Genomic DNA, 26,828 nt, shown 5'->3' with positions numbered 1-26,828 from the left:
TTTTTTTAGTCCCCTTATGATAGATGACAGGAACGTTGCAATTTCAATAATTTTTAGGTCACAATTTTAGAATAGAAGGAGATATTTCAATTTTTACATATATCTTTAATGTACTTATTTATGTACATGTATGTGGATAGGGGAGGGAAGATCTATTTAAAATTTTAAAAACATCTGTCAATTGTTCCAAGCTTTTATGTTTCAAATATAATATACATATCCAGTCTATTATATCGGAACTCTGGATTATTTTGAGTTTATAGAACATACCTTGCTTTTAGAATGTTTAAAAGCAAGGCATATTCCATAAAAACCACCATAAATTTGTCAATTTTCATGCAATTGCATTCAAATTTTTAGGAAATAGTTTTGAATGTTTGTTATTTCAGAAAATATAAAAAAAGGAAAAAAAACAATTTTTTGACTCTACAAATAGTACAAACCAGGCGGTCTCCTTAAATGGAAAGAGTACTACATTGTGAATATAATTTTGATTGCGCCTCGCATGTGTCAAACAGACGCGGTATATTTCAGAACAAGAGTAGTGTAAATAAAACAAATTTAAATATATTTTTATAATATCTACACGTTACTATTAGAAAAAAATACTATTAATGTTAAGCTTGTATACACATAAAAATAGAAGAAAATAACGTCTTATACGTATCATATTTTATCCAAACGTAATTAAAAATTTTATTCATTATAAGATGCTAAATTAAATAAAATTTAATTTTTTTTTAGGTTTATAATTAAGTGATGGTAGCGGCGCAACGAATACATTAGAAAAAGACAAATTGCTTGATCTAATTCCGTTATTGCACTGTCGTGGCACTACCAAGCTTATTCAGAATTTTTATGTCGAACGAATTTTTACTTAAAATATCTCAGAAACTAAAATTGTAATAAAAAATTTAACGACACTTCTGATATAATGTCGAAACGCATTTTTTGATTGCAACCAGTTTGAATAAAATTGATACAGTCAATACTGAGATCTTGAGATCGAATAAAAATGTTACTTTAATGATATTTCCCTCAAATAACCAAATGGCTTTGTATGTATACGTGCATATGTCTGAAGAATCTGAAATCGTTGAAACTTTTGCACGCAAATTGATTGATTTTACACGCGTGCACGTACACACACATATACATAAATATCAATGAAATGTGCTGATTGTGGTACATTATTTGCTTTAATCGAAATCAAGACGAAATAACAAGTGGGATAAAAAAATAAAAAAAAATTAATGCAAGGAATATCAATATATACAGTTATTAGTGCAATTTTAATTTTTATATAATGAGAGAAATATAATTAATAGACATTATACAAATATAGTACCAAAAAGCAGTAAAATCTTCAAAAAAACCTTCAAAAATATACGCCAAATACATAAAAAATATTTAAAAGTGTATACGTTATTAAATAAAAAATTAACTGCTCAAAAATAGATCTGAAATCAATCTACATAATTAGTCAAATATTACTAAGATATAAACTTTTACATTTCAAAAATAACATTTTTGAAAATGTGCCGACCTTAAAATTTAATTTATTAAGTATTATTTACTATATTTAAAGCAAATTAACTATATTAATAAAAACTTTATACTATCTACTACTCTAAAAAAAAATTAAAAATGCGAAATAATTATTTTCTTAGATTAAAAAAAAATTTTTTAAAGTCCTTGCATTTTTATAACATATTCCATAGGAATGGAATATACGGTACGTAGATAATATTTACAAATAATGCTTATAAATAAGATATAAAATGACACAATAGTATAAAATGTGTTTCTAAAGTTATTAGGGAACAAGATACACACACACACACACACACACACACATACACACTGTACTACGTCATTAATTCCGTGTGCTAAAAGTGCCGTACATCTTAAACAAATGAGATGTACAAGACATCAAATTAAACAAAGAATAAAAAAATCTAAGCATTTCTATTTTGCTATACTCCATTCTTTACTATCCTTCTATGCTTCATGTGTCAAAAATAATCGTTAAACCTTTTACATTCCCTATAACAAAGGAGATCGTTAAATGACGGTCCACATCCGGATTACAGATACATTTTTTTCGGATTTTGACGAGATAGTGATAAACGAAAAAATGATGCTATTTCATGAGCGGATGATAAACATGAGAAGTCAGTCTTAACATTTATCTATTTCTCACATTTGATATAAACATAATATAAACATTTAATATAATTATAATTAAAAGAAAAAAAATCACGTTTTTAAATTAGTGTAAACATGTAGACGGCTTGACTTTGAGTCACTGTTAAAATTTATGGAATCGCGAAAATTTTACAATTTTTTAAAATGAATTTCCATCAAAAGTAATTCCGTGCAATAATAATTTTACGTACGTTATAATATATGATTGTGTTACGTTGACAAATCGATTTAACTATGGCTCCGTTAATATAAAATATAAACAATTAAAATTGAACACAATATATTATTAATATAAGATAAAAACATGTAACAGAGTGGTTGCATGTAAATTATTCTGCAGTTCTATTTTTTCTGACTTCTACGCCGTAAAGCATCGTACGGCGTAAATGCCCTCTACATTTTTTCATATCTACTTTTTTATTTTAATAATAATTTGCAATCTTTGATTTTAAATATTATCTACAATGATATATAATTTTATACAATAGAAATATTATGTAAATTTGATAATATTAAAGATATGAATTAGGGTTTTATAAAAACACTAATAAAATATTATTCTTATCTCTATCTCTTTTATCTATTTATAGTAAATGATTTATACAGTAATCTTTTGTCGTCAATAAATGCGATGCCAAGTTTTTATGTTTTACTTTGATCTTCAAACTTTACAAATTCGTTTTGTATGACTTAACATTAGGTGAAATATAGTCACGGAAGTCAGAAAAATAAAAAATTCTATTAATTAAATGTATTCAAAAGCATTAGTTTTTAACATTTAAGTTAATTTCAATAATACTCGACTAGATTGATTTCAGATATATTTTTGAACAGTTAATTGTTTATTTAATTACGCGTAATTTTAAATATTTTTACTTGCTTGGTATAAATTTTTTCTTTTCGTAAAAAGTTTTTTTAAAATGAATAATATCGATAATACATATTTTATTTTATAGATTATAATTGCTATTTTTTATTTACAAATACTTTGAATTTACTGTAATATTAAGTTTCAGTCAGTCCAGTTATTTCTCACGTCCATGAATATATTATGCAACATTGAATAAGTCATATTTGAATAGTTTTTTGATTAGACACGTATATGAATTGTTTTAATCATTTATGCATGTCTCGCCATTGTTAAAAATTGTAATAACAATTACTTCAGTTTGGATTTGACTTTTTTGTAGTTTTATAATTTTATGAGAGATTTGAATGAAAAATTAGTTTTATTCATTTAATGTTTAACATTATATAGTTGTGATTGGACTTCAGAAATAAAATATCTTTCAAGATTTACGTCAAAACTAAATTAAAGGACGAAATTTTGTTTGGTGTTGAAAAAAAAAAATATCAAATTTATTAAAGAATTAGTTATTTAACTTTTAGCTAATAGTGATAAAGCAGAATCTGGATAACTGTAATATAATAGAGCTAAAATTTTTAGCATGATGAGACTGGAGTATTACAGATTTGTAGGTCATATTATTAAAGTAAAAATAGATGATAATAAAATTGTCTACTTGGTAAAAAAAAATATTTTCATTAAAATTACTGTTAATATTTACCGTGAAAAATTAATTTTTCATTATACTTTTATTGTATTTATGCAAAATGGTGATTGATTTTCGTATAATGTTTACAAAAGTATAGCAATGTATAGCATGTTCTTCAAAAGATTGAATATAAATATATATATATATATATGTAAATAATTTAAAATATATAAATTATATTGCGTCTTTGTAAAAGTAGCAGATATTCCGAAAGTGGCGCGCTTGTACTTTTACGCAGCGAATGTCGGTAAAGCTAATACAATGCAATATTTTATAATAAAGTTTATACAAAAGTATATATGTGTATTGTTATATGTTTGCTTCCTTGATAAAATAACTTTTTTATAAAATTAATAGCAATTGTTATGTAATAATGAATAAGAATAATTGAAAATCTAAGCAAATTATTAATATAAATATGGAAATTAATAATTCAAAAATGTTGAACTTTTCTCAATGTTTTATAATTTATATATTTTTTAATCAAACACGACAGTATTTTATTTTGAATTTATTATACATTCAATAGCACTTACTTTTTTAACTTGTTCATTTGAGGCTTTCACGGATTTTCAAGAATACTCGGAGGTTTACGGATTGTTTCTTTTTACTTATTTAATTTTGGTTTAAATGCGTTTTTCAACAAATCAACTCTTGTTTAATAAATAATTTGTCTGAAAAATTTCAAAACATGTATGAAATATACTACAATTAGTGCAATGTAAAATATACATCTTTTGAATATTCTTTCATGAAAATTTAGTGGTTACAAGACCCTACACATTTTATCATAAATTTTACTTTGAAAATAACACATTAAAATATTTTTGATTACATAGTTAAAAAAAAAATCATACCAGAACGGAACTAGTCATTTTTTATAGTTTTTTTTGTGGACACATCCGATTTCCAAATTGCTCCATACATTATAATTTTGAGAAGTTTACTGTTAAAGTTGCAAAATGATTATTTTTATGTATTTTGTCGCATTATAATTATGATATATAACTTGCTGGAGAAGTTTTATTGCAAAATTAAGTATGTTCTTAGGACTTTCAACTTTAAAAAGAATTTTTTCTATCGGCTATGATTAATAAGATTTAAGTATATAGTTAAATATGGAATTTATTGCAGAAAAGCTATGAATTAGATCATTAACGATTTATCAAATACAGTTTTCGACTATATTTCTTTTAACTGAAGTTTTTCTATGAATTTGCATGATGTATATATTATGTTACAAAAGGTATGTATGAAAATTTTGGTAGACGTCTTTTTTGACATAGTGGAAAGATGGGGGTCGTGAAATACGTGTGGGGTGGTCAATTACCATGATATTTCGTATAATTTTTGCGTTGAATTCTCAACTGTTAAAATTACTTTATTATTATTTAGCCATTGTAGGATAGATACTGTTGGTCATTACGGTTTATTTCATTTTTATAAAAGCTGAATTTTAGTTGTGTAACTTTGTACCTTACTTTTTTAAAGAAATATTCTTTAAAAAATGAAACAAATGTATTTTCAAAACAAAAACATTATCTCTTTAATACATTATCTTTATTCTCTTTAAACAAATTTTACATGATGTTGAAATATATTGTTTTTTTTTTCCGATTTATTGAAGTCCTATAACTCCTTAAAACGAGAGGATTGAGGGAACATTTCCATTACCACTCTTTCTATTGTCAAATTGAAAGCATCTTAAGCCCGACCTATATTATTTGAACTGTAAAGCACCGTTTATGGATTTTCCTCGGAGACTCGTGGAAAAATCGTTAATTCATGACGCACCAACTCGCATGAAAGAAAAATGATTGCCCGCTGTGTTTTCAAGCGCGGAAATATTAAATTGTATTCCTACGGGTCTTCGCGGAGCAAAGGCGATTCTGGGCCGCGGAGGGTGTCCGAGATCACTAACCAATATTTAATCAACTTTGCAGGAGAGAATATTATTCTCCGGACAAATCAAGGACATATGTATCAGACCGCCAAGGGGGAAGACCGACACGTTCGTGCGTATTGATATCAAAGACACACACATACACACACCTTCTATACGCGTTGTCCCTTCGGCAAACAATGGCGTAATTTTGAGAGCGAAAGTACGTATTTTTTGGGGGGAAGGGGGAGGGAATTCTTTTCCTTTAACAAAAATGGAAATTTTTATTGTATTTAATTAAGCGTCATGGATTTGGATAATTTTTGAAGTCTAAAAGGAAATAAATGTGTGAATTATGATAATATATTTCTTATAATTTTATGATCTACATGCGAAATGTGAATGATTCATTCTTATTTGAATATTGCTCATTTTATTTCTCACATTTATTTTTATTTATTATTTAGAAAAAATGTAAATAAATGCATTTTCCTATTTTTATATTATATCAGTAGGTTACTTGCTTTAACTGAACTTTTCTTTTGATCTTATTTCAAATATTTTTCCGAGTAACACATTTTTATGTTAGTTCATATATTTGCTAACGGAGTGACTGTGCTTCCGGCATTGACACGTCTCGTTCATTATATACAGGATTTATTCAAAAGGATACGCCTATGTAGCATTTGGTTGTGTGTGTGTCGCTTGGAGATGCGCACGGTGGCAGCGTGCGACACACGTTCCGCGTGTCGGGAACGGAATTCCCCTGGGATAAGATTCAGGAAAGAGGGTGGAACACCGCGACTGCTCTCATCGTGGCACTCTCTCTCTCGTGAGAACAAGTGCAAAACAAATGTCGCACAGGAGCCAGTCGACTGATGTGCACCGCCGCCGCCGCGCCGTGCTATGCTCGTGAAAATTGTTTCTCTAGGTCGAAATAAATCATATTTTCCCTTACTCTTCTACTGTTTCACTCGTACTATTCGAAAGACGTGAGAAATTTTAATTTGTTTTGGGTGCTAGGGTGTCCTAACTGAAAAAAAGGATTATATGAATAACGCAAAATATACAATACATCTCAAAATTATCGCTATTTTCTAAGTTTCATAATTTACAGTTTTATTATTTAATGAATTTCAAATTGAGTTTTTTTAACTCTCAACTGACACACTGGGTGTCGCACACCCGGGCTGTTTACAAAAATGCTTGGCATTCATAAATTATTCAGTCTTTATTGTCTAAATATTTCGAATATTTATCTCCAACTTCTTGATTTTTGCATCTATTTAGTATTCTTCTTGTCCTTCTGGCGTATCGATTAAACAAAATTGTTCAAATTCTATGCGTACCGGAATGTACGCAATTGAAAATGGTCGGGTCACATACACACATGTATAGCAAAATATCGAATCTAGTATAGTATATCAGCTGAGGGTTAAAGTTAATGTGAATAAATTATAATTTATAATTTAATTTATAATTTATAAATTGAATTTTTTTTCACAAATTAAATGGGAATAATAATATTTTACATCATAACTTTTTAATTTTTAATTTAAATTTTATTTTTATTAAAACTCACATAGAATTTCTGTTAAAGTTAAGCTTGATATTAACAAAGATATCGTAGGATATTTGTGTTAGTGAAACCGATAAAAAGCAATGAATTTATACATGATTTTCTAAAAAAAATTACGCAGGATCGATTATAATACCATAATATTATGTATTATAATCTGAATAATTTCATTGTAAAATTATTGTAATTTAGTTCAAACAGTAATTATTAACCATGATTAATACAATAAAATATAGATTTGGTGTAAGATATGATTTTTTAAGTTAATTTAAATTATATGAGTATTATTATCTGTGATAGAATAGCACTTTACAATGAAAGGTGCCCTACAAAAAAACAAAAAGATCCATTTTTTTAAATTTGAATTATAATGCTAAATCATTTTTAAACAATTGCGTCACATCATGAATAATTTTATTTCAGTCAAAATCAAACAGAAAACGTAGTATATAAATGTAAAATAATCGTAGTAAATATAAAATATTTGTAAAACCAAGCAAGTCTCTCTACAGATTTTATAATTTTTTTTAATGAGTCTAAATTATTAATCAAAACCTAAAATTTTGTTTTTATATTTATAGGAGAAAAGCTCTATTACATCATAGGAGAAAAATTACCATAGATACTCAAAGAGAAATATAATGCTTTATATTTATTTTATTGCTAATATTTTGTTTTTTATCTTCAACATCATTAATGTTATAAGAAGGATAAATGTAAAATATTATAGGATAAATACGTAGTAAATAAAAAAAATTTTGCAAGAAACAAATAAATCCAGAGATTTTTTATTTATTTATTTAAATACATTTTCAAAATATTAATCAAAATTTGAAACTTTGTTTTTATACTCATAGGAAAAAAATTATCATATTTACAATAAATGGTTTAAAGATAAGAAATTTTTTGTTTTCTGAAAATTTTTTGTCTTGTTTGATTTTTGTCAGGAAACTTTTTAATTATAGTATTTTCTACTAGATACTACAGAATACTACGGATACTACATATATATTTTCTTGAGACAGATGAATATCCGAGTCATAAACTGTTTAACGAATAACTCTCACGAGAACTAACGAGTAACTCTTGTACAATAATAAACTAGTGTAGGGGAAATTTATACTTTTGCGGCACAATTTTGTATAAAATTATCAATAATAAGTTAAATCCGGACTGATGAGAATATCAAACATAAGTTTAGCAGACTTATGCCAGTCACAGTGATTCTTAATATTGAATAATGATTTTTAATTTCTATAATCTACTTATTCGAACTGCGTGCTGCATATTCGTCGGACTTGAAACACAGTCATGAAGCCGAAATATATAATATTAATGTTTTAGAAGCAGTTATAAGATCCCCTTTTCCCTGAAAAAATTGTAAATAATTTTATTGCGAAAAAATAACACCTTAGTCAAGATTTGAACATGGGTTTTTCTACATTCCGTATGAGTGTTCTACCAATTCGACCGAGGCATGTGATGATATTTCACGCAATAACTAATATATGTGAAATAACGTTTTTTTTTCAAGCAACGTCTAATAAACAATATTAAGTTAAATCCGAACGGATGAAAATGTCAAACGTAACGTTAATAGGTCTATATTAGTCACAGCGATTCTTAGTGCTGAATAATAATTCATAAAATCAATAATTATAAAATTATTGATCTATTTCTCTATTATATACTTTTCATTTGTTAATGCATGTTTATTAACATTTCTGAAGATTCTTTTAATCCTTTATTTTTATTTAAATTTATGTAATGCCTCAATGTGACAAAAATGTACAACGCCAAATTAGAAATATTGTTTGACAAAACTTAACATTAGAACAATCAAATATTCACAAAAATAGTCTCCCACTTTATATATAAAGAAAAGTTAAATTGATCTGCGTTGATAAGAGGCACTTTTCTTTTTAATCTCTATTTTTTATCTTTCTTCCACAATTTCTGTCACTAATAATAAAATCTTTATAATTTTAGTCAGCTTAATTTTCTATGCGACGGACATGATAATATATGCGTCAATCTTTACATTTAGTTTATAACATTAAGGTTGCTTAAAACGTAATCAATTCTTAGTTTTCACCAAATTATACTTGCTTCAATTTGTAAGGAAAAATATGAAGTTGGAAACATTGTTTTTTTTTTAACAATTTCATTAAACGCGTTAGAGAAATCACTTTTTTAATCGTAATAATAATTGCTATATTTTTTTCAAGTATATCGAATTTAAGCATTCTTTTTACGTGTTTGTAAATAATATTCTTTACACATTTTTATTTAAAAAATATTTTTAAAATGCTTTCAGGATTCATCATTGCAAAAGTTTTCCGTCTGAGTAATACTATTAGGATTTTAAAAGGCATTTTTTCATTTTATTAAGTCATTTAATTATGTCGAAACAAGATGTATAAAAATATGCTGTATAAAATAAATCTCTAATATGTAATATTGCTGTTGAAAACAAATGAGAAAATAATTACTATATGGCAATTATTTTATGTAGATTAAAATAGTATTAAAAGATTGATTCCGATACACATTCAATAAAGCTGTTAAGAAATAATATTATATATATATTCTTTCTTTCTTTATCTCTTGCTTCTTTCTCTCTGTTTCTCTCGCTCTCTGATTTAATATTTAGCGGTCAGGATGTGAGCAGTTGAAGCGTTTTAGCGTCGACGCGCGACGCGAATAATCCGGCCTGTGTGATATCTTTCGCACGGCACGGCACGGCACGCAGATGTAAACAGCTCCGAGGAGATCTTCGTCGCGGTACGGGACACGACGGCGACGCAGCCTTCTGCAGACTCCTCGCATCCACTGGAGCAGCCAGGACACAACGGCGTCCTTCGTCGCCGGCGTCTCTGCGCGGGATCGATCGTAATGCCGAAGGTGGGGCGGCCGGAGGGGCGCGCGTCATCGAATGATAGCACTCATTCGGGCTGATGGCCGTTTGGGGAAGAGGGTTGTGTCTGGTCTCTAACCCGGGGGTGGCCCCGCGTAAACCTCGAGAGGGGTGGAAGTAGGTATTGCCGGTACTGGGCGGTGTTTCAACCCCCGTTCTCGTCACAGGGATGGTTCGCCTGCCGGCGAATCAGCTTCCGCATGGCGAACCCCCCACGAAACACAACTCCTGCGAGTCATCTACGGCCACACCCACGCTCCTACCCGCGGCACCGACGGTTATTGAATTAAGCTTATCATTTGATTTTGAGGAGACCCACCAGTCGGTCGTACGGGGCGCTCTTAAGCGGGCCGGAAAACTTCTTCCTATCCGCGGTGTAATCGCAATAATTTGATATCGCTGATCCGATTACGCATCATAAGCCGCTATCGAGGAACCCAACCGGCGGCCCGGCACGGTTCCCGGTCTCGCTGAAGCGTCGCCGACGAGAGAGCGGCGTGCCGCGCTCCTACCGCTGCGTCTACCCGGGTCTTACCCGCGGACGAGCGGGCCCAAGAGCGCGGGTAGAAACGCGGGCCCGGATAAGTCACCCTGGCGCTTACGTGACCTTCTCTAAATCTCTTACATCGCATTCGTCATCACGTCCGCACGTTATCGCGCAACGAGTGTCTTTTTTTTTTCGTAAAGTTTGCAAGGGACTCATTGTACGTACCCGTCTCCGCACGAACAGCATCAATGTGTTAGACATCGTGTCTTTTTAACAGTCTGCCGTAGATTTCTTCGAGTGCGTGTCATTCGGCACGACCACGCCGCGTCCCTCTCTCTCTCTCTCTCTCTCTCTCTCTCTCTCTAATTGTCACTCAAGTGCGAAGAAACGATTCTCAAAGTACCAAGTGCCATCGGAGTAACGCAAAGTGGATTTACCTGCAGTCAAGCCAACGGCATTATGGACTACTCGTATTTGAATCAGGCCGCGGCCGCGGCAGCGGCCGGTTTCGAGGCCTCCAGCTGCGCTTTGGCCGCCGGCGAGATGCAGTGCAGTTACGGAGACCTGAGCTCGTGCTCGCAGATGAGCCAAGCGGCCTATCGTTATACCGCGGCACGAGCCGCCGGCTATCCGGGAACGCGGCCGCTGCCGCCGGTGCAGCGGCCGGCGGCACGCCGTTGACGGCCCATCATACCGCGCACCCCCATGCCCACGCGCACCATGGGGCCCACTCGACCCCCTGCTCCGTAATGGCCGCCAGGTCCCAGGAAGTCCATCGGCACGCCGCCTCCATCTTTCCATCGGCCATCAATCTTCAGAGTGAGTGACATTTCAGTCTTTTTTTTTAAGTGCTCAATCATCTAAGCTATTGATTAGCGTACTTCCGAGTTTTAATAGTTTCCGGATTATGAATTATGAAGTAATTATTAAAACTGCAATTGCTACGAGATGAAATCAAAACTCTAGTCCAAATTTCTTTCTCGGATATCAGGAAGAATTTACGCTGATCAAGATAATTTACGCTGTTTCTTATTTTTTAAACGATTGATGTATTTATAATCAATTCTACGATGTTAGATTCTAATGATAAATTCTTCAGCAAATTTCTTGTCGATTTTTCATTAATGAACGATTAGACATTGATAGTTGCTGAAATAATAAACAACTGTAAGTGAGAGATTTTCTTCGTCCTGAAATTTGGTGACGCAAATAGACATTCAAATTTGAATCTTCATTTAATTCTAAGAAAACTTTACTCAGAAATTTAATTTGATATTTAATTAAAACTATTGTTGAAAATAGAAATATTGAAGTATATTTATAGTCCAGGTTGGAACCATTATTTTATAAAAGTAATACATTAACGTTACTTAGAAAGTAATGATTCGATATTTGTTTTTGTTATTTTTTTTTCGAAATTTTAATAATCCTTTCTTTTAGTTGTATTCAATCGTCTCTGTCGCTTGACCAGTTTAATATGAAATCTATAACAGTTTTGATTAATTGCATCATTATATGTGTATAAAATTCATACAAAAATAATTTTACGTTTTTAGAAGCAAATGATATGATTTTCTAAAATCCTTGAATAATCATACATTTGTGTTGTATGTTTATACAGTAACGATAAAAATTCGTTACCGTTACTGTAAAAATCTCACGACGTTACTGTTACTGTTAGACAGAAAAAAGTAACAATTGTTACCAAAAAGTATCAGAAACGGCATTACACGTAATTTGTATTACTCCCCAACCTTATTTATACTTACGACATTTTCTTTGATAAAAAATTGACTTCATAAAAGAGAATTAATTTGTTATTAAAACACACACAAAACACAATATAAGATAAGATTCATATAATTTTTTATAAAAAGTTATGCAGCCATAGTCAAAAATCATGTAACCGTAGGCACATCTTATATTTTTTAATTATTTCTAATTGAAAGGAGTTAAACAAATTAAAATGTGAAAAAATAAATTATCTTTTGTGTTAGAAATCCTTTAAATTTATATATAATACAGTAATCAATGTGAATAATACAGATAAAAGAATTCCAGATAAATTAAAAAAGGTATATATGCCTAATAATTTTTTACATAGTACGAAAAACTCTCGGAAAACTTATCAAATTTAGTGTAAGCTTTATTTGAACTTTAAAAGAACTTGCACGGAGTTCCTATGTCCGCTTTTGAGAGCTCCCTGAAAGCTTTAAGTTTGCAGGGAGCTCAAAAATCAATTTCTTTTTAGCTTTCTGCAAGCTTCAAAGTAGTTCTTGGGAAGTTTTCATATAAATTCCTCGGAAGCGCCTACATCCATTTTTGTGAGTTCCTTCATTTAAATTCGCAGCGAGCTTTGTTTAAGCTCGTAGGAAACTCTTTTTCAGAAATTTCCGAAGAAAACGATCACCCATTAAAATCGGAACCGCTACTAACGCTGCTTGACGTCTGCGAATTGATACCTAAGTGATGATCTGTGAAAACTTTGTGTTAATACATCATACTGATAAATCACTGATAGATCAGGTCAATACATGTTATCAAAAAGATCAAAAGATATATAATACAAGCATATTATTTATATAAACATATACAAAAATAGTTTTTTTACTGATTTTTACTGATTTTTAAATACGGAATAGCATCTAGAATAACTTTTCTATTATTTATTTAAATAAGAATACAACTAGAAAAAAGTTAATATGATATAATAATTAAATAAAATATGATAAAATTTTTATTATTTAATTTTACATTGTTATTCCAAATAATTAATGTAAAATAAATTTTAAATAAACATTATTTAAAATTGTTATTTAAAAAAGATGATTAATATAAAATAAATATGTAAATATTAAGCTAATCCTGAATTAATATTAAAAACAAATATTTCTTTAAACATTATTTCAAATGAGTAATTAATGCAAATTAAATATTGAATAAACGTTAAATGCATATTTTTTCTAAATTTTTATCTTAAATAAAAAATTAATGTAAAATAAATATGCAATTAACATAAAACAAATATTTTTACAATAAAACTGTACCATTTGTAATTAATAAAAAATAAATATTAAAAAAAGCATTGAAAAAGTACTGTTTGCTCATTGGGATTTGACACGTTGAAAAATGTTGAACAAAGTTATTTTCAAATTTCAACGTAATTTGTATTGTATAAAAATCTTACAGATATTCCAGCTCAGCAAAATCAACTCTCTAGGAGTTTATTTTGTCGAATTTTATAAGTTTCTCGACAGCTCAGCAAAATGAATTCCCTGGGAGATTATTTTGTCGAATTTTGGAAGCTCCCCGAGAGCTCAGCAATATGAACACTCTAAGAGCTTAATCGGAGCTTTGTGATATGTGGGTTTGATCAAGGTATTACAATATTGCGTCTAAATTAATAAATTATTGTAAAATACTTTTTTAAATTATTACGAAATATCTTAAAGTTATCAGAGTTCCTGTTACAATTCATTATATATATATAATTATCTAATTATTTAATAATTATTCAAAATATCTTATTAAATTCTCCATAGGTATAATTTATATATGTTATTGTTTATTTTTATTGAAATATTTAATCAGTAAATTTTTCTGTGTTGTTTCAGATGGATTAAGTTAATAAATAAAAGTTAATAAATAATCGCATATTAATCGTCATTATGTTATCGTATATTAAGATCATCAATGCTGTTTATAATAAATAATTCATAATTTCGATTGCAACATGGCTTAGGAAGAGCTCCTTTATCCTTGCGTCAATCCGTCGGTCTATGAATGTGCGACGCTTTGTTATGTTTGTTCCGGCGATTTAGAAGGGGCTAAACATGTCACACACGCGCGAACGGGGAGCTAAGCTCCCTTCGCTCTAGTTGATAATTGATCTCGATTGAATTCAACATCACACATGTTGTTACGACGTGGTGCGCGCAAGAATGTCACTCGGATATATTATGTAACGTAGTATCTGTCATGCTTCAATTAACGTTTTATGAATTCACTGCAAGAGCTAGAATTATAAATAGCTATCAAAATGAAACTGTCGTAAGGATATCAAATGTGATCAGTCGTATAAAGTAAAAGCTTTCCGAATATACCTTCAGCATGATTACTCAATAATTTTAGAAAATTAAATTGTTTGCTATAAAAGCGTAAAACTTTAATTATTTTGCTATGAATTTTACACGTGACAGTTATAACAACGTACAAAATATAAAAATGTCCTTTTTTTTAGGGCAAAGATGTAAAGGATGCGATAAATATTACTGTAGGAAATTAATTCCTCCTTGTTTGCTTTGCTAATAAAATGTTGCACCTGTATTAAACAAATAACTGGAAACGCAATACATATTCTCATCATAAATGTTACAATTACTCATACTCATAATTACTGTTATGATTACTCGTATTTTTGTTAGTTTATCTTTTCACTTAACATACAGGGTATTCGAAAAATCGCTCACAGTATTTTGGGAAGTGATTCTGGACCTAGAAGAAGGAAAAGAAGCTATATAAACAATAGAGCTCTATATTATAAGTGTAGCGCAAACAACCGCCATCTTGGACCTAATGGACCTAATGCTGGTTGGCTGAAAAGTGTGGAAACTAAAATCACTGAACGCTTATTGGGTGAGAGACCTATTGGGTCCATAAAATCAGCATCGCTTAGATTAAAGAATCATGCTACTCTTATAATATAGAGCTCTATATAGGTCCCGAAATAAGTCATTTCCTAATTACAGCCACTTTTATGTTAAAAAAAACGTAATTTATTTCATTTAAAAATCATAATTTATTCGCAAAATAGATTGAAATGTAGTTATTTCTGATAAAAAAACTGTAAAATAAATTATGATTATTATGATTATGATTATGAAAAATAGATTACAATTTTTTTAACATAAAAGTGGCTGCAATTCAAAAACGACTTATTTCCGGACCTATGCTATATAACTTATTTTTTTCTGTTTTTAAGTCGCAAATAACTTCACGAAGTTTTGCGGGTGATTTTCTGGACACTCTTTATGTAAATACTGTTCTGATATTTATGCGGGAAAGTAAAGATCAGTTCTCTTCGTTGCGCTCCTATGTTTGAACCATAATTCATTTTATTATTATCGTATTATTGTTGTTATTGCATAAAGAATGAAAGATCATATTCCCAAAAATTGGATCGCTTTTATTATTGCACGATCCATTTTTATCTTTGCTAACATTTTGTACATTTTTAATTTCAGGCGGTTTGGGATATAAAGCTTACTCGGGTCATGACGGCCTCGCGGAGAAGAGAAAACAACGTCGGATACGAACGACATTTACGTCAGCCCAACTGAAAGAATTGGAACGTGCATTCCAGGAAACGCATTATCCAGACATCTACACCAGAGAAGAAATCGCTATGAAGATCGATTTGACGGAAGCTAGAGTGCAGGTTAGTCTATTCTTTGTTTTGTAGCAATTAATTATTCTTTCTAAAATTTTACGTTAAATTAAATCTCTAGGCAATATTTCTTTATGCAATCAAAAGTTTGCATTTAATTATCTTACGCGAAGGAAAGAAAACAAAATTATAGATACGCATTATTATTGCACCTATTATATACATTTTTATGTGTTTGTTGAATATGATGTTTTTAATAACATTGATATAAGACATTTAAGAATTGAAAATTTGCATATTTAATATAAACCTAAAAGAGGAGAAGGTGGTAGATAGTCCCCATCTACATTTTGTACAATAACTTTGTTAATAATCAATATCTTAAATTAAAAACTTAACGATTGTATCGTCTTAATGTTATTCTATTGATTTTAGACTTAAAGTTATGAATTATATATTTATTATTTATAATATTATTTATAAAAATACGAACATGCTGCATAATGGCTAGAAAAAGGGGATGATACTGTGATCCTATAAAAATGATTTTAAAGAATTTGTTTTGTTTAAAGAAATACAATATTTTGTTATAAAATTATATTTTTATTCAAAATAAATAGAAAATTGCAGAATAATACATGTTCCAAAATTTTATACATATAATGTAAATTATAAATTAATAATAGAACTACAATTAACTTATCGAATAACTTCTTTGATATAAAATCTTCAAAAAAGAAGCTATATTTAGCCTATTCAGCATAAGAAACGTTAGCACACTAGAGCGCTTTAGCAAAGTTTCATGTCTATTATTGTTTAACTTTACGTAACTCGCAAAGTCAAACAAATGTAAAGGTACAGCAAATAAAATGTTCAATAACAAAATCACACTTGAATGTCCATATATTCGTGTAATAATACCCTCAAATTTGAAAAGAAGGAAGTAATGTGTAATTAGTTGTTAAAATAATGTAGGATAACTTTAGTATATACGCCGCACTAATAAAAAACTTAATTTATTCAGTATTATTTATTACGTTTAAGAAAAATGAATTATACCAATAAAAACTTCGTACTATTACTATAAAAAAATTAGAAATACAAAATATTTATATTTTTATATTTGTGGGGAAAAATTTTAAGGAACCTTTGCTCTTCTGCCTCTGTATACCAAAAGTAGTGGGATTTATGATCATTCATGAGTGAAACAATTAAATTGGACAAAGAATATAAGAGCTAAGTACTTGTATTTTTATATACTCCGTCCTTTACTATTTCTCTATGCTTATCTATCATAAAATAATCAATAGACCTTTTACACTTCCTACAGAGAGAGTAATTATTTTATGTAAATTCTAATACATTGTTGCGCCACTTATTGACAAAGTGATTCAACTCACAATGATTTCATTAATATTAAAAGTAAAAAAACTAAAATTACAACATAATACTAGTCACTAGTGTAATATAAAAGTACTAGTATATAATAGAGTAGTTGCAAGCAAGTTATCTCTATTCCTTCTATTTTTTTCTGACTTTTGCGGCGTAAATTCCCGCGCGGCATAAATCAGAGTTATCCTACCTTAAAAAAAGTTTCAAAATATTTAAAAGTAAAGCTCTCTTATAACAATATTGGTTATTGTGCATTGATTTGCCTAAGCAATATTATACGAGCTACTAAATGATTCCATAAGTAGAGTCAATCCGATATATAAAAACTAAATTTATCAAACATTATTTATGAATTTAATTATATTTAAGATAAATATAAACTGTACCAATAAAAACTTTTTACTGTCTATTACTATAAAAAGAATTTAAAAAGCAAAATGTTTAAGAGTACTTCTTATATTTGCAAAAACTTTTAGAAACCCGTATATAAAAAAAATTGAGATATGACTACTCATAAGGGACAATCAAGCTGAAGAAAGAATATAAAAACTAAACACTTACATTTTGGTTTGTTTCATTCTCTACTATTTCTCTACATTTATGTATCACCACTAAGCCTTTTACACTCCCTACAAAAAGAGGGAATGTAAAAGTCTTAGTGGTGATACATAAATGTCCCTCCCTCATTTTATATAGATTGTAATACATTGTTATGTTACTTACAACATTAACAAATTGATTCAACTCACAATGGTTTCGTTAATATTAACGATAAAAAATTGAAATCATAACACAATACTAATATGACATAAAGTCTTACAACAGAATAGTTGTAAATAACTTACATTTACTTCTAATTTTTTTTTAGCAGGCATAAAAACTAGAGTTACTCTAATCATTAGAATTCTTTTCATCTAATAACAGAGATATTACGAGTGGCCATAATACTTGCAAGAACTAAAATACCACCTTCTTTAATCAAGACAATTTTTTATGGTTATTACAAGAAAAGATCATGTTTTTTTTTTCTTAAATTTTTGTATAAAATTTTGCATTACATATCGCGTAGTTTATTTCATCTACGCAAAGAGATGGTTGTTGATGGAAAGTTGTGGATGTGTTCGTAGAAGGAGTGTAGTGTAATTACATTACAGACTCCATTTTCGTTTTCATGGCTACCTGCAGGTCGCGAGCTGATGGATTATACTGTCTAATACGCATGACGGATTATCACGAACAAAAGATAAACGACTTAAGAATTGTACAAACATTATTGTAAAAGTATTTCTCGTGTGTACAAAATTTCGCTTATGTGATATTTTTGCATTCTTTTTCGCCAGCATAGAAACTAGGAAAAATATAAAAATTAAGCGATGACTAGCGAATTTTTTTGTGAAAAAATTTCTCTTATGTCTTATTTATTCGTTATTTCTTGAAAATTTGATCTTAACATAATTTGAGCTTCACAAAACGAGATGTGTATGAAGACAATTTTCAATTTACAGTAATTGGAGATAAACATGTTAAATATTCTTGAACGTAACAACTGAATTCGGGAAAATTGTTCTCGTTTTATACGATTTGATTTATACTATTTTCGGATCATTATACATAAATCAAAACGTATGATATCTTAGATGTTTTTAAACTAAAACAATCTTTAAAAATACTAACAATTTAATGTATAGAATTTTAAGTCTATTTTTTTTTTAAATGGCTTAAGAAATTGTTTGTCTCTCAATTGTTTAATTTTCAACATTGACAGTAAATGTATTTACATTAATTATATTTTTCAATTTATTATCTCATGAATTTAATCAAAATGTTCATACTAATTGTAAACAAGTAAAACTCATTATTAATTTCTTTGAACATTTAGCAAGAAGTAGTCATATTTCGTTCTAAATGTTCAAAGAAATAGATCAAAATATTATATTAAATAAATCCAAAATAAATTTTATTAAATTATAATTTGTGCAAAATTAACTGAAGAACTTTATTATTTAGTTGCGTTATATGAGTTTCATTGATTAAATTAAACATTATTTATAGTACATAAATTGAAGAGCAACAGCTTGATAATCGCCATTTTTGTTTTTTGTCGGATACTATATATAATAATAAAAGTTGCGCTTTATGCGAGATAAATTTACACGATCTCTCTTTGGAACAAGGGGAGTTAAGATCAGATGCTATCTGTCACAGCTTACAGCTTCCTCGCCGATTTTCTTCTACTCGTTTCTTGTACACATCCATGACGTTACCTGCTCGCGGTAGGACGCAAGTGTCGCGGGAAGGACAGGTGAGGTACATGTACGGTAACGCGATTAGACTGCTCTCCAGACGCTAACGGGTCCTAAAGTTAGACTTCTCGACTGACGTGCATCACTTAGCGCCGCCGAAGTACCTCCTCGCCGAATTTCATTCAGATTATCCTCGCGCGGATGAGGAGTGCGGACGATTTCATTGGTTTCGGGCTTAGAGGAGGGAGCAATAAATTTAATCTTATCTCGGAGACGTAGGCGCGGATTAATATAACGTTCGTCATCGACGATCGCGATATTATTACACGGCGAGATTAGGGATGGCGATTCGACGACTGTGGAACCAAATCACTCGCTATTTGCGGCGACAACTTGATATTCCAACGCGTATAATCCACTTTTGCACGATGAGCGCGATTATCTTGGCGACGGCAAGTTACTTAAGCTGCCGTTAACCCCTTGACCCTACAGCCCTAATCGTTACAGCTGTGTTGATTAGGATATGAAAATCTAGCTACAGCTTTGATTGTAGCAACTTTATATTTCAATCATGCTTAACATTTTTTTCTCTGCGCTTCATCTTTGTAAATTTCCTAAAAACGACTTGCGTTTATTAATATTATTATGAGTAATATTATGAATAATATCCAAATTACATAAAACATATGTGACTTGTAAACTGAAAATAAATTTTGTTTGAATATTATTATAATATAATATTATGTTATTATAACATACATAATATTATTATATAATAGTATTCATTATTATCTGGTTTTGATTTATTCATACTTTGATTGAACACTTTTCTACGTTTGTTTCTTATATTTTTATTTTTGTAAACTTCTTTTCGTGTATTTTTAGTATCTTTGTATTTTAAGCAACTCTAGGAAGATGCCAAGTTACATATAGAATTTTATTACCCAAGGTTAAGGCAAGCAAAACATATACTCATATATTTCATCATGTCTTAATATTGCTATGATCTGCTTTTTATTTATGTTATCTATACAGATTGTAATTAACAAGACATTGGGAGTAAGATATGAAAAAGCTAAAAAAGAAAAAATTTATTTTTGTGATTATTTCATTATTACAAATATTAAAGTATTATACATGTGTATTGTATTATATATGTATATTGATGTCCATTTAAAAATCGTGAACCGAAAATATTTCTCAATGGTCTTTGAACTTTCCAAGAGCAAATAAAGCTATTCACAATCTATCTTGAGAAGCGAGAGGAGGAACCAATATTCTGGGATGCCAATATCAAGCATAAAATCTGGATGCTTTATTTTTACGAGTTTCTTTTTCTATTCGACGAACATTTACATACACTTTCTTAACGTTTTTAGATATCTGTATCTCTATTTATTAAATCCTGTTTATTTCTTTTTTTATGATTTTTTTCTTTTTTTTATCTCAGTTTATATTTTTTTAATTTGTAATATAATTACACAATTTTTATTGTATTTTATATGTAAGGTATATCAGAAATTTTTTTTAATTTGTTTTAAATTATTTTTCGGCAATTTAACCAGATAATAACGATCCAAATGAAGGAGATGTTCTTACAAATGTTAGTAATTTCATCTAGGTAAATGCCGATTGTTCTACGTTGTGCATCATCGGACGTATTCGCGTATTCGCGTATCATGAACGAGGACCGCGTGATAATGAAGCGCGAGATAACTATTAATACTCTAGTAGTTTGCGGGTTCGCGGCGCGACCGCCATCTCTGGTGAGGTTTATCCTCCCGCGGTGGGGTAAGTCCTTTGTCTGCTCGACTTTGCCCTCCTCCATTCTGACAGGACGTACGGTCCCTCAAGAGTTTCCTCGTCCCTTCATTCGTGATTCGTTCGTTCGCTACTGCGAGTTACCCTACCCCCGCTGTCTTCCAACCCTCCGATTCAACCCCTGTGCCCCTGCCTCCATCCCTCTCAGCCCTCCATCTCGTCGATGGCGGCTGCTCGATAAAATTTCCTCCCTCTCACATCGCGAGAGTCATTGGCTTCCTCTGTCCACCCCCCCCCCTCTTACACATCCTGCTTCCAGGATACTTCCTAATCGGCTGCCATTACTACCCCTATTTTCTCTCGCTATCTATAGTTTCACTTAGCGCGAAGTATAAATTAAGTTACGCAGGAATGTTTCCGTTAACTCTTTTCCTTGAACATTATCTACCATTATTTCTCCTTCTTCATATCTCATTTAAGATACTTCCTAATCAGCTCCTATTATTATCTTTATCTTATCTCTCTCTACTTTTATTTAGCGTCAAGTATAAATTAAGTTATGTGAATATGTGTTCGACAGAGCTTTCTGAAAATCTGAAAATCTGATCTGCCTTTATTTCTTCTCCTGCGTATCTTATCCGTAATGTAGTGTAATCAGCTGCTATTGTCATCTTTGTATATAATTCTACTATTTAAAGTTTTACTTATGATTAACTTCAAATATAATGTAACGTTTCCTCAACGAAAAATGTTTCAATCTAATAGTAATAAATCAGTGTAAACAGTTTTCGATCTCGTATTAAGCATAGATACTTTATCGTTTAATGATGGTTAGAATATCTTTTCTGTTCGAATATCAGAAAGTGTTGAGTGGTTCTAAATTTGTAAGTATGTAAAAGCAAATGTAAATTATACGCATTAACACTATGTACTTCTTTTTGAACATTTTAATCATTTACGCGTTATTTTGATTTAGAATAATAATGTAATAATATTGATGTTAGTTTTTTCTTATTTTAACTGTTACGCTTTACTTTTATCTTAATTATTAACAAATAAATTAAAAAATATACAATTATTTAGTAGAGATGTTATTAATAAAACAAATAGGGACATTATTTAATATTAATCGAATTTATCGTAATAGTCAATTAATCATAATAGTTAAGTTTTTAATAATATAACGAATTATTAGAAATTACCTCCATCTTCGAAAATTTGTCAATGACATACTCGTAAATATCACTGAGAAAAGATTGTTAAATTGACGAAATTTTTCAATTTAATTAAATGTCTTTAATTTAAATATAATATTTCTTATTTAAAAATTTAGTTAAATTAGCAATTTTTTTCTCAGAGTACATGTTTAAATCTCAAATGTGTTTGCTAACTATTTTGCTAAACTTATACTGATTTATGTTTATAATTATGTATTTCTTCAAACGTAGAAAAGAGAATTGACACAGAGAGAATCGAGACGAATTTTAATATCTAATAATAATTTTGGGTGAATGTTTATAATTTTTAATTCATGAATTATGTGCCGTACTTTTCTTGGTCTTCAAGCGCAGTCGTAAACTGAATCTGGAATATGTAATATCAAATTAAATTGATAAGTACTTTAATAATATTGATGGTAATAAACATTTTAGAACATGTTAAAATTTATTTCGAAAAATATTATTCTAACCAAAATTTAAAACTATATCTCCTTACATTCCATGACGAGCATTTTACTCGACCACTATAGCATATAATATTTATCGCAATGACCAGAGATTGCTAGAAGAACATTTTTTCCAGGTGACATGTAAAGAAACAACAGTAAGTAAAAATTGACTAATGAAAATATTAAACATATGGAAACAAGAGTTACTTAGGCAACAAGATTTGTCTCGACCGATAAATAGCTCTCCTTACTATATTTAACATTTTCTTCGGTCAATTTTCACTCACTACTGTTTATCCATTTCTTACTTTTATACTAATTACATAAGAAATATGAAACATACCAATGCATATTAAAAATCAATATATTGTAATTGTTAAGTTTATTTTTATCTACAAAATTTTAGTCAATTACAATAATAATTTACTTTCTAAATTGGAACCAGTATATTATTCGCTAAAAAGCAATAGGCTAATTTCAGTGCTATAGTTATAATTACATCTGTCAATGATATACGCATTGTCCTTTAGTGATAATATGATACTGATTCCGATCAGTGAGAGTACCTCTTCTTAATTGAAATCACTAAAACACAGTGAATAGTTATTAATGACAGTTATAATAGAGGAGAAGGTGATATTACGATCACTCCTTTATCTCTATTATTAGGTGACGAATTCTAACGATTGCTTATGGAATCATTTGTTTAGTAGCCCGCCGTTACGTAGTGACGCTAATATGGCCATATTTAGCGGACTCAACCAGTTGAGTGAACGCTCGCTGTTATTATTGTATTCATCCAATCAGACCTTTAGATCTAGATGAGTGTTTTCTAAACAAAATAAATTTTTTAAATTTATTTTTGAGATGGCCATATTCTCATCTCTGTAAAATGTAAATGGGTGACCATAATATCACCTTCTTCTCTAAGTATAGCACCCAACCCAAATTCAGATTTAGAGAGTAGCAATTAGCAATCAAAAGCAAACTACTAACAATAAGTATACGTTTTATATTGTATAGTATATTCTAATACATTTATTAAGTTTAGCAACGCTTATTATTCTTTTCTTATCTCTCAAGCGAATTCTTGAAATTTAGATATTGAATTTCACATTTATTGAATAACGCCAAACAAACATAATATGCGAGTTATGTTCGGTAATCGATTGAGCGTGATTATGCGGCATTATGCTCACCTTAAGAAGAGATAAAACGCTTTGGATCGTATTACGTTGCAACAACAGAGGCCTGGCTCTAACGGATATCGGAATTCTAGTTGGCAGCGTTAGGTAGGGGCGCATAACTAAGCGTGCTATTGATAGTCGAGATTCTCTCGACGCGCGTGTGTTACATCGCATAGAAATATCCCGTCTCTCGTCGTTGGCGCGGCTGACGTCGATAAAAATATCCGAAAGATGATTGAATTTGTAACACTATCCATTGCATTATGCAGCGGCTATAACTTGATCGTCGCGCGCAAAATCGACTGCTCGTTTGCGGTACCAAAAACGGCGAAAAGATTTCTGTAGAAATGACACTTTCGACGGATGTGACATAGAATATTGAAAAGGATATTGAGACACAATCGCGCTAACCAATATTAAAATGCAACTTTTCAATTTTTTTATTGAAATTGATTGGTTATTGTTATCATAATGTAACACGAAAGCTATAATAATTTTTACATAGCTTTTGAGATATTACTAGAACAAATAAGAAATAAGTGCTTTGTTTTATATTTCTTTATTATTTCTAAGCAACGAAAATAAATTTCGCATTTACAATGTCTGTCGCTCGAAAGTAATTTGTAGAAAACAAGAAAACAATTGTTTTTCGAAATGGTTATTCTTCAAACGTTTAAGATATGTGGAGTTTATTTTATTAAGAAAAAATAGTATAGGTACGTATATGATTTTTAACAAATATACTAATGAATTTTCCTTATTTTAAAATTTTTTCATTTGAATACAGAATTTTTGCAAGCTGCAGAATATTTTTGAGCGCTACTGTACTCTTTAAATCTTATGGAATAAAACGACGCTCTAAAAAAGCAAAAATTGAGCTTGTGCAATTTTTCGAGTTGTCACTTTAATAAAAATAAAAATTTACTGTTATAAAGTGAACATTTCTAAAGAATGAAAACTTCTACAAAGTGAAAATTGAGTCAGTACAATTTTTCGAGTAATTTTTCACCGTTACGAAATTTAGGGAGTATGTCACACACATTTATTATTCACATTTTTATTTATTATCTATCTTGAATTGTAATTAAAAACTCTCTGAACTGGAATCACTATATTATTTACTAATCTGCAGTGCTATACTTATAATTATGATCATCAGTGATTATTCATTGTCTTTGATAACAAGAGAATTAGGAGGAGAAAAGAGAACGGGAGGAATCAGTGTATTATTACTGAAAGACTATAAATATCATTAATTGATGTAATCATAAGTATAGCACTGGAATTAGTAAAATTTTACTGATTTCGATGTAGAGAAATTGTACTTATTTAATAGTTCTATAATTTCTCTCCTTATATATTTCTTTGATATTTCAAAGAAATAATTCGATAATTATTTTATACGATTTTAAAAATGTATTTTATTAGGAATTATCGAAATTATATCATATTAAAGCATATTAAATAAAATTTGATTAAAAGACATATATATATATATATATATATATAATAAAAGTATATACAATATGTTAACACTAAGACGAACATAGAACGATAGAATATTATTGCCAATAATTTTTCCCATGTTCTGAGGGATTTGCTCGGATTAGCGCTAATATTTTATTGATGATATTAATATCCTTTATTATCTAATATTGATAAATCAACTCTGCACACGATCCATGTATGCAATAATGTACTAAATTGACGTCTTTCGTCGAGATTATTACTCGCACTGTCAGAAACAATTTTTTAACGAAAATACGTCTGAAAAACATGTTACTCGTTTTGACACTCGTTGATCACAGTTTTTCTCGTTTCGTTAGAAGCGAACATCGAAACGAATTTGATCGATAGAAACGATCGCGATATTCTAAACCACTTCACTAAAAATAACTTGTATCCGTGATGTGACAGTTAGTATCCTGTAGATTTAATTCCTCTGATTACCATTCGAAAAGTACATAACGATTACGTCACGCTCATTCTTTAGAATAGATTGTAATTTCTCATTCAGTCCTTTTATCGTCATTTCACAATTGCATTAAATTTATGTAGATTCATTCTTCTATTCGAGAGGAATGTAAGAATAGAAAGTCTAATAATGCGCGTTTCTTATCTTTTCAGATTTTTTTTTTCTCTGTATTTTTAATAGAGTCTAGAAAAAGAAAAAGTGTTTAACATTTTTATTATTTCTATAGATTCCGTATTAGATTATCACATTATAATTATTAGATTACAAAAATAGATGAATGCTATTCATACATCTACATAATTTTCTTCTTTCAGTTTCTAAAGATCATTAAATGTATCGATCGTATCAATGGCATTACAATGAAATATTATTATTAGAGTTCTATAACGTCTGTTGAATTTTATTCCTAATAAAATATGCATTTGCTCATTAAAAAATATTCGCCTCGTTCAAATAATCAAGAATCCCTCCGCGTTTTATTTTGGTCGCGTGACATACAAGATTTCTCAAGATCGGCGATCTTCTCAGCTCATCTGTCTTTGAGGAGGCAGACAGTCGTGAGTCATTCGGCGATTGAATTATACCT

General features: G+C 29.8%; 1 protein-coding gene and 1 long non-coding RNA gene across 2 annotated transcripts in view; both read left to right on the top strand.

The window, feature by feature from the left end:
- The first annotated feature begins 4,890 nt into the window (after positions 1-4,890).
- On the top strand, positions 4,891-6,603 carry LOC120357378. The gene is made up of 2 exons (XR_005574431.1): positions 4,891-5,869; positions 6,301-6,603. It is a non-coding gene; the product is annotated as an uncharacterized LOC120357378 (long non-coding RNA).
- Positions 6,604-10,449: 3,846 nt separating this feature from the next.
- Positions 10,450-26,828, top strand: part of LOC105194323 (paired mesoderm homeobox protein 2A) — a 33,472-nt gene continuing 17,093 nt past the window's right edge. Inside the window, 3 exon segments of the mRNA XM_011159183.3 lie at positions 10,450-11,263; positions 11,266-11,448; positions 15,873-16,066. Of these exon segments, the coding sequence (XP_011157485.2) occupies positions 11,089-11,263; positions 11,266-11,448; positions 15,873-16,066 (552 nt within the window). The 5' untranslated portion in view covers positions 10,450-11,088.

Source organism: Solenopsis invicta, chromosome 1 (genome assembly GCF_016802725.1).
Source record: "Solenopsis invicta isolate M01_SB chromosome 1, UNIL_Sinv_3.0, whole genome shotgun sequence".
NCBI lineage: Eukaryota > Metazoa > Arthropoda > Insecta > Hymenoptera > Formicidae > Solenopsis > Solenopsis invicta.
Note: the sequence above shows the minus strand (reverse complement) of the source record. Positions and strands in the feature narration are given on the sequence as shown.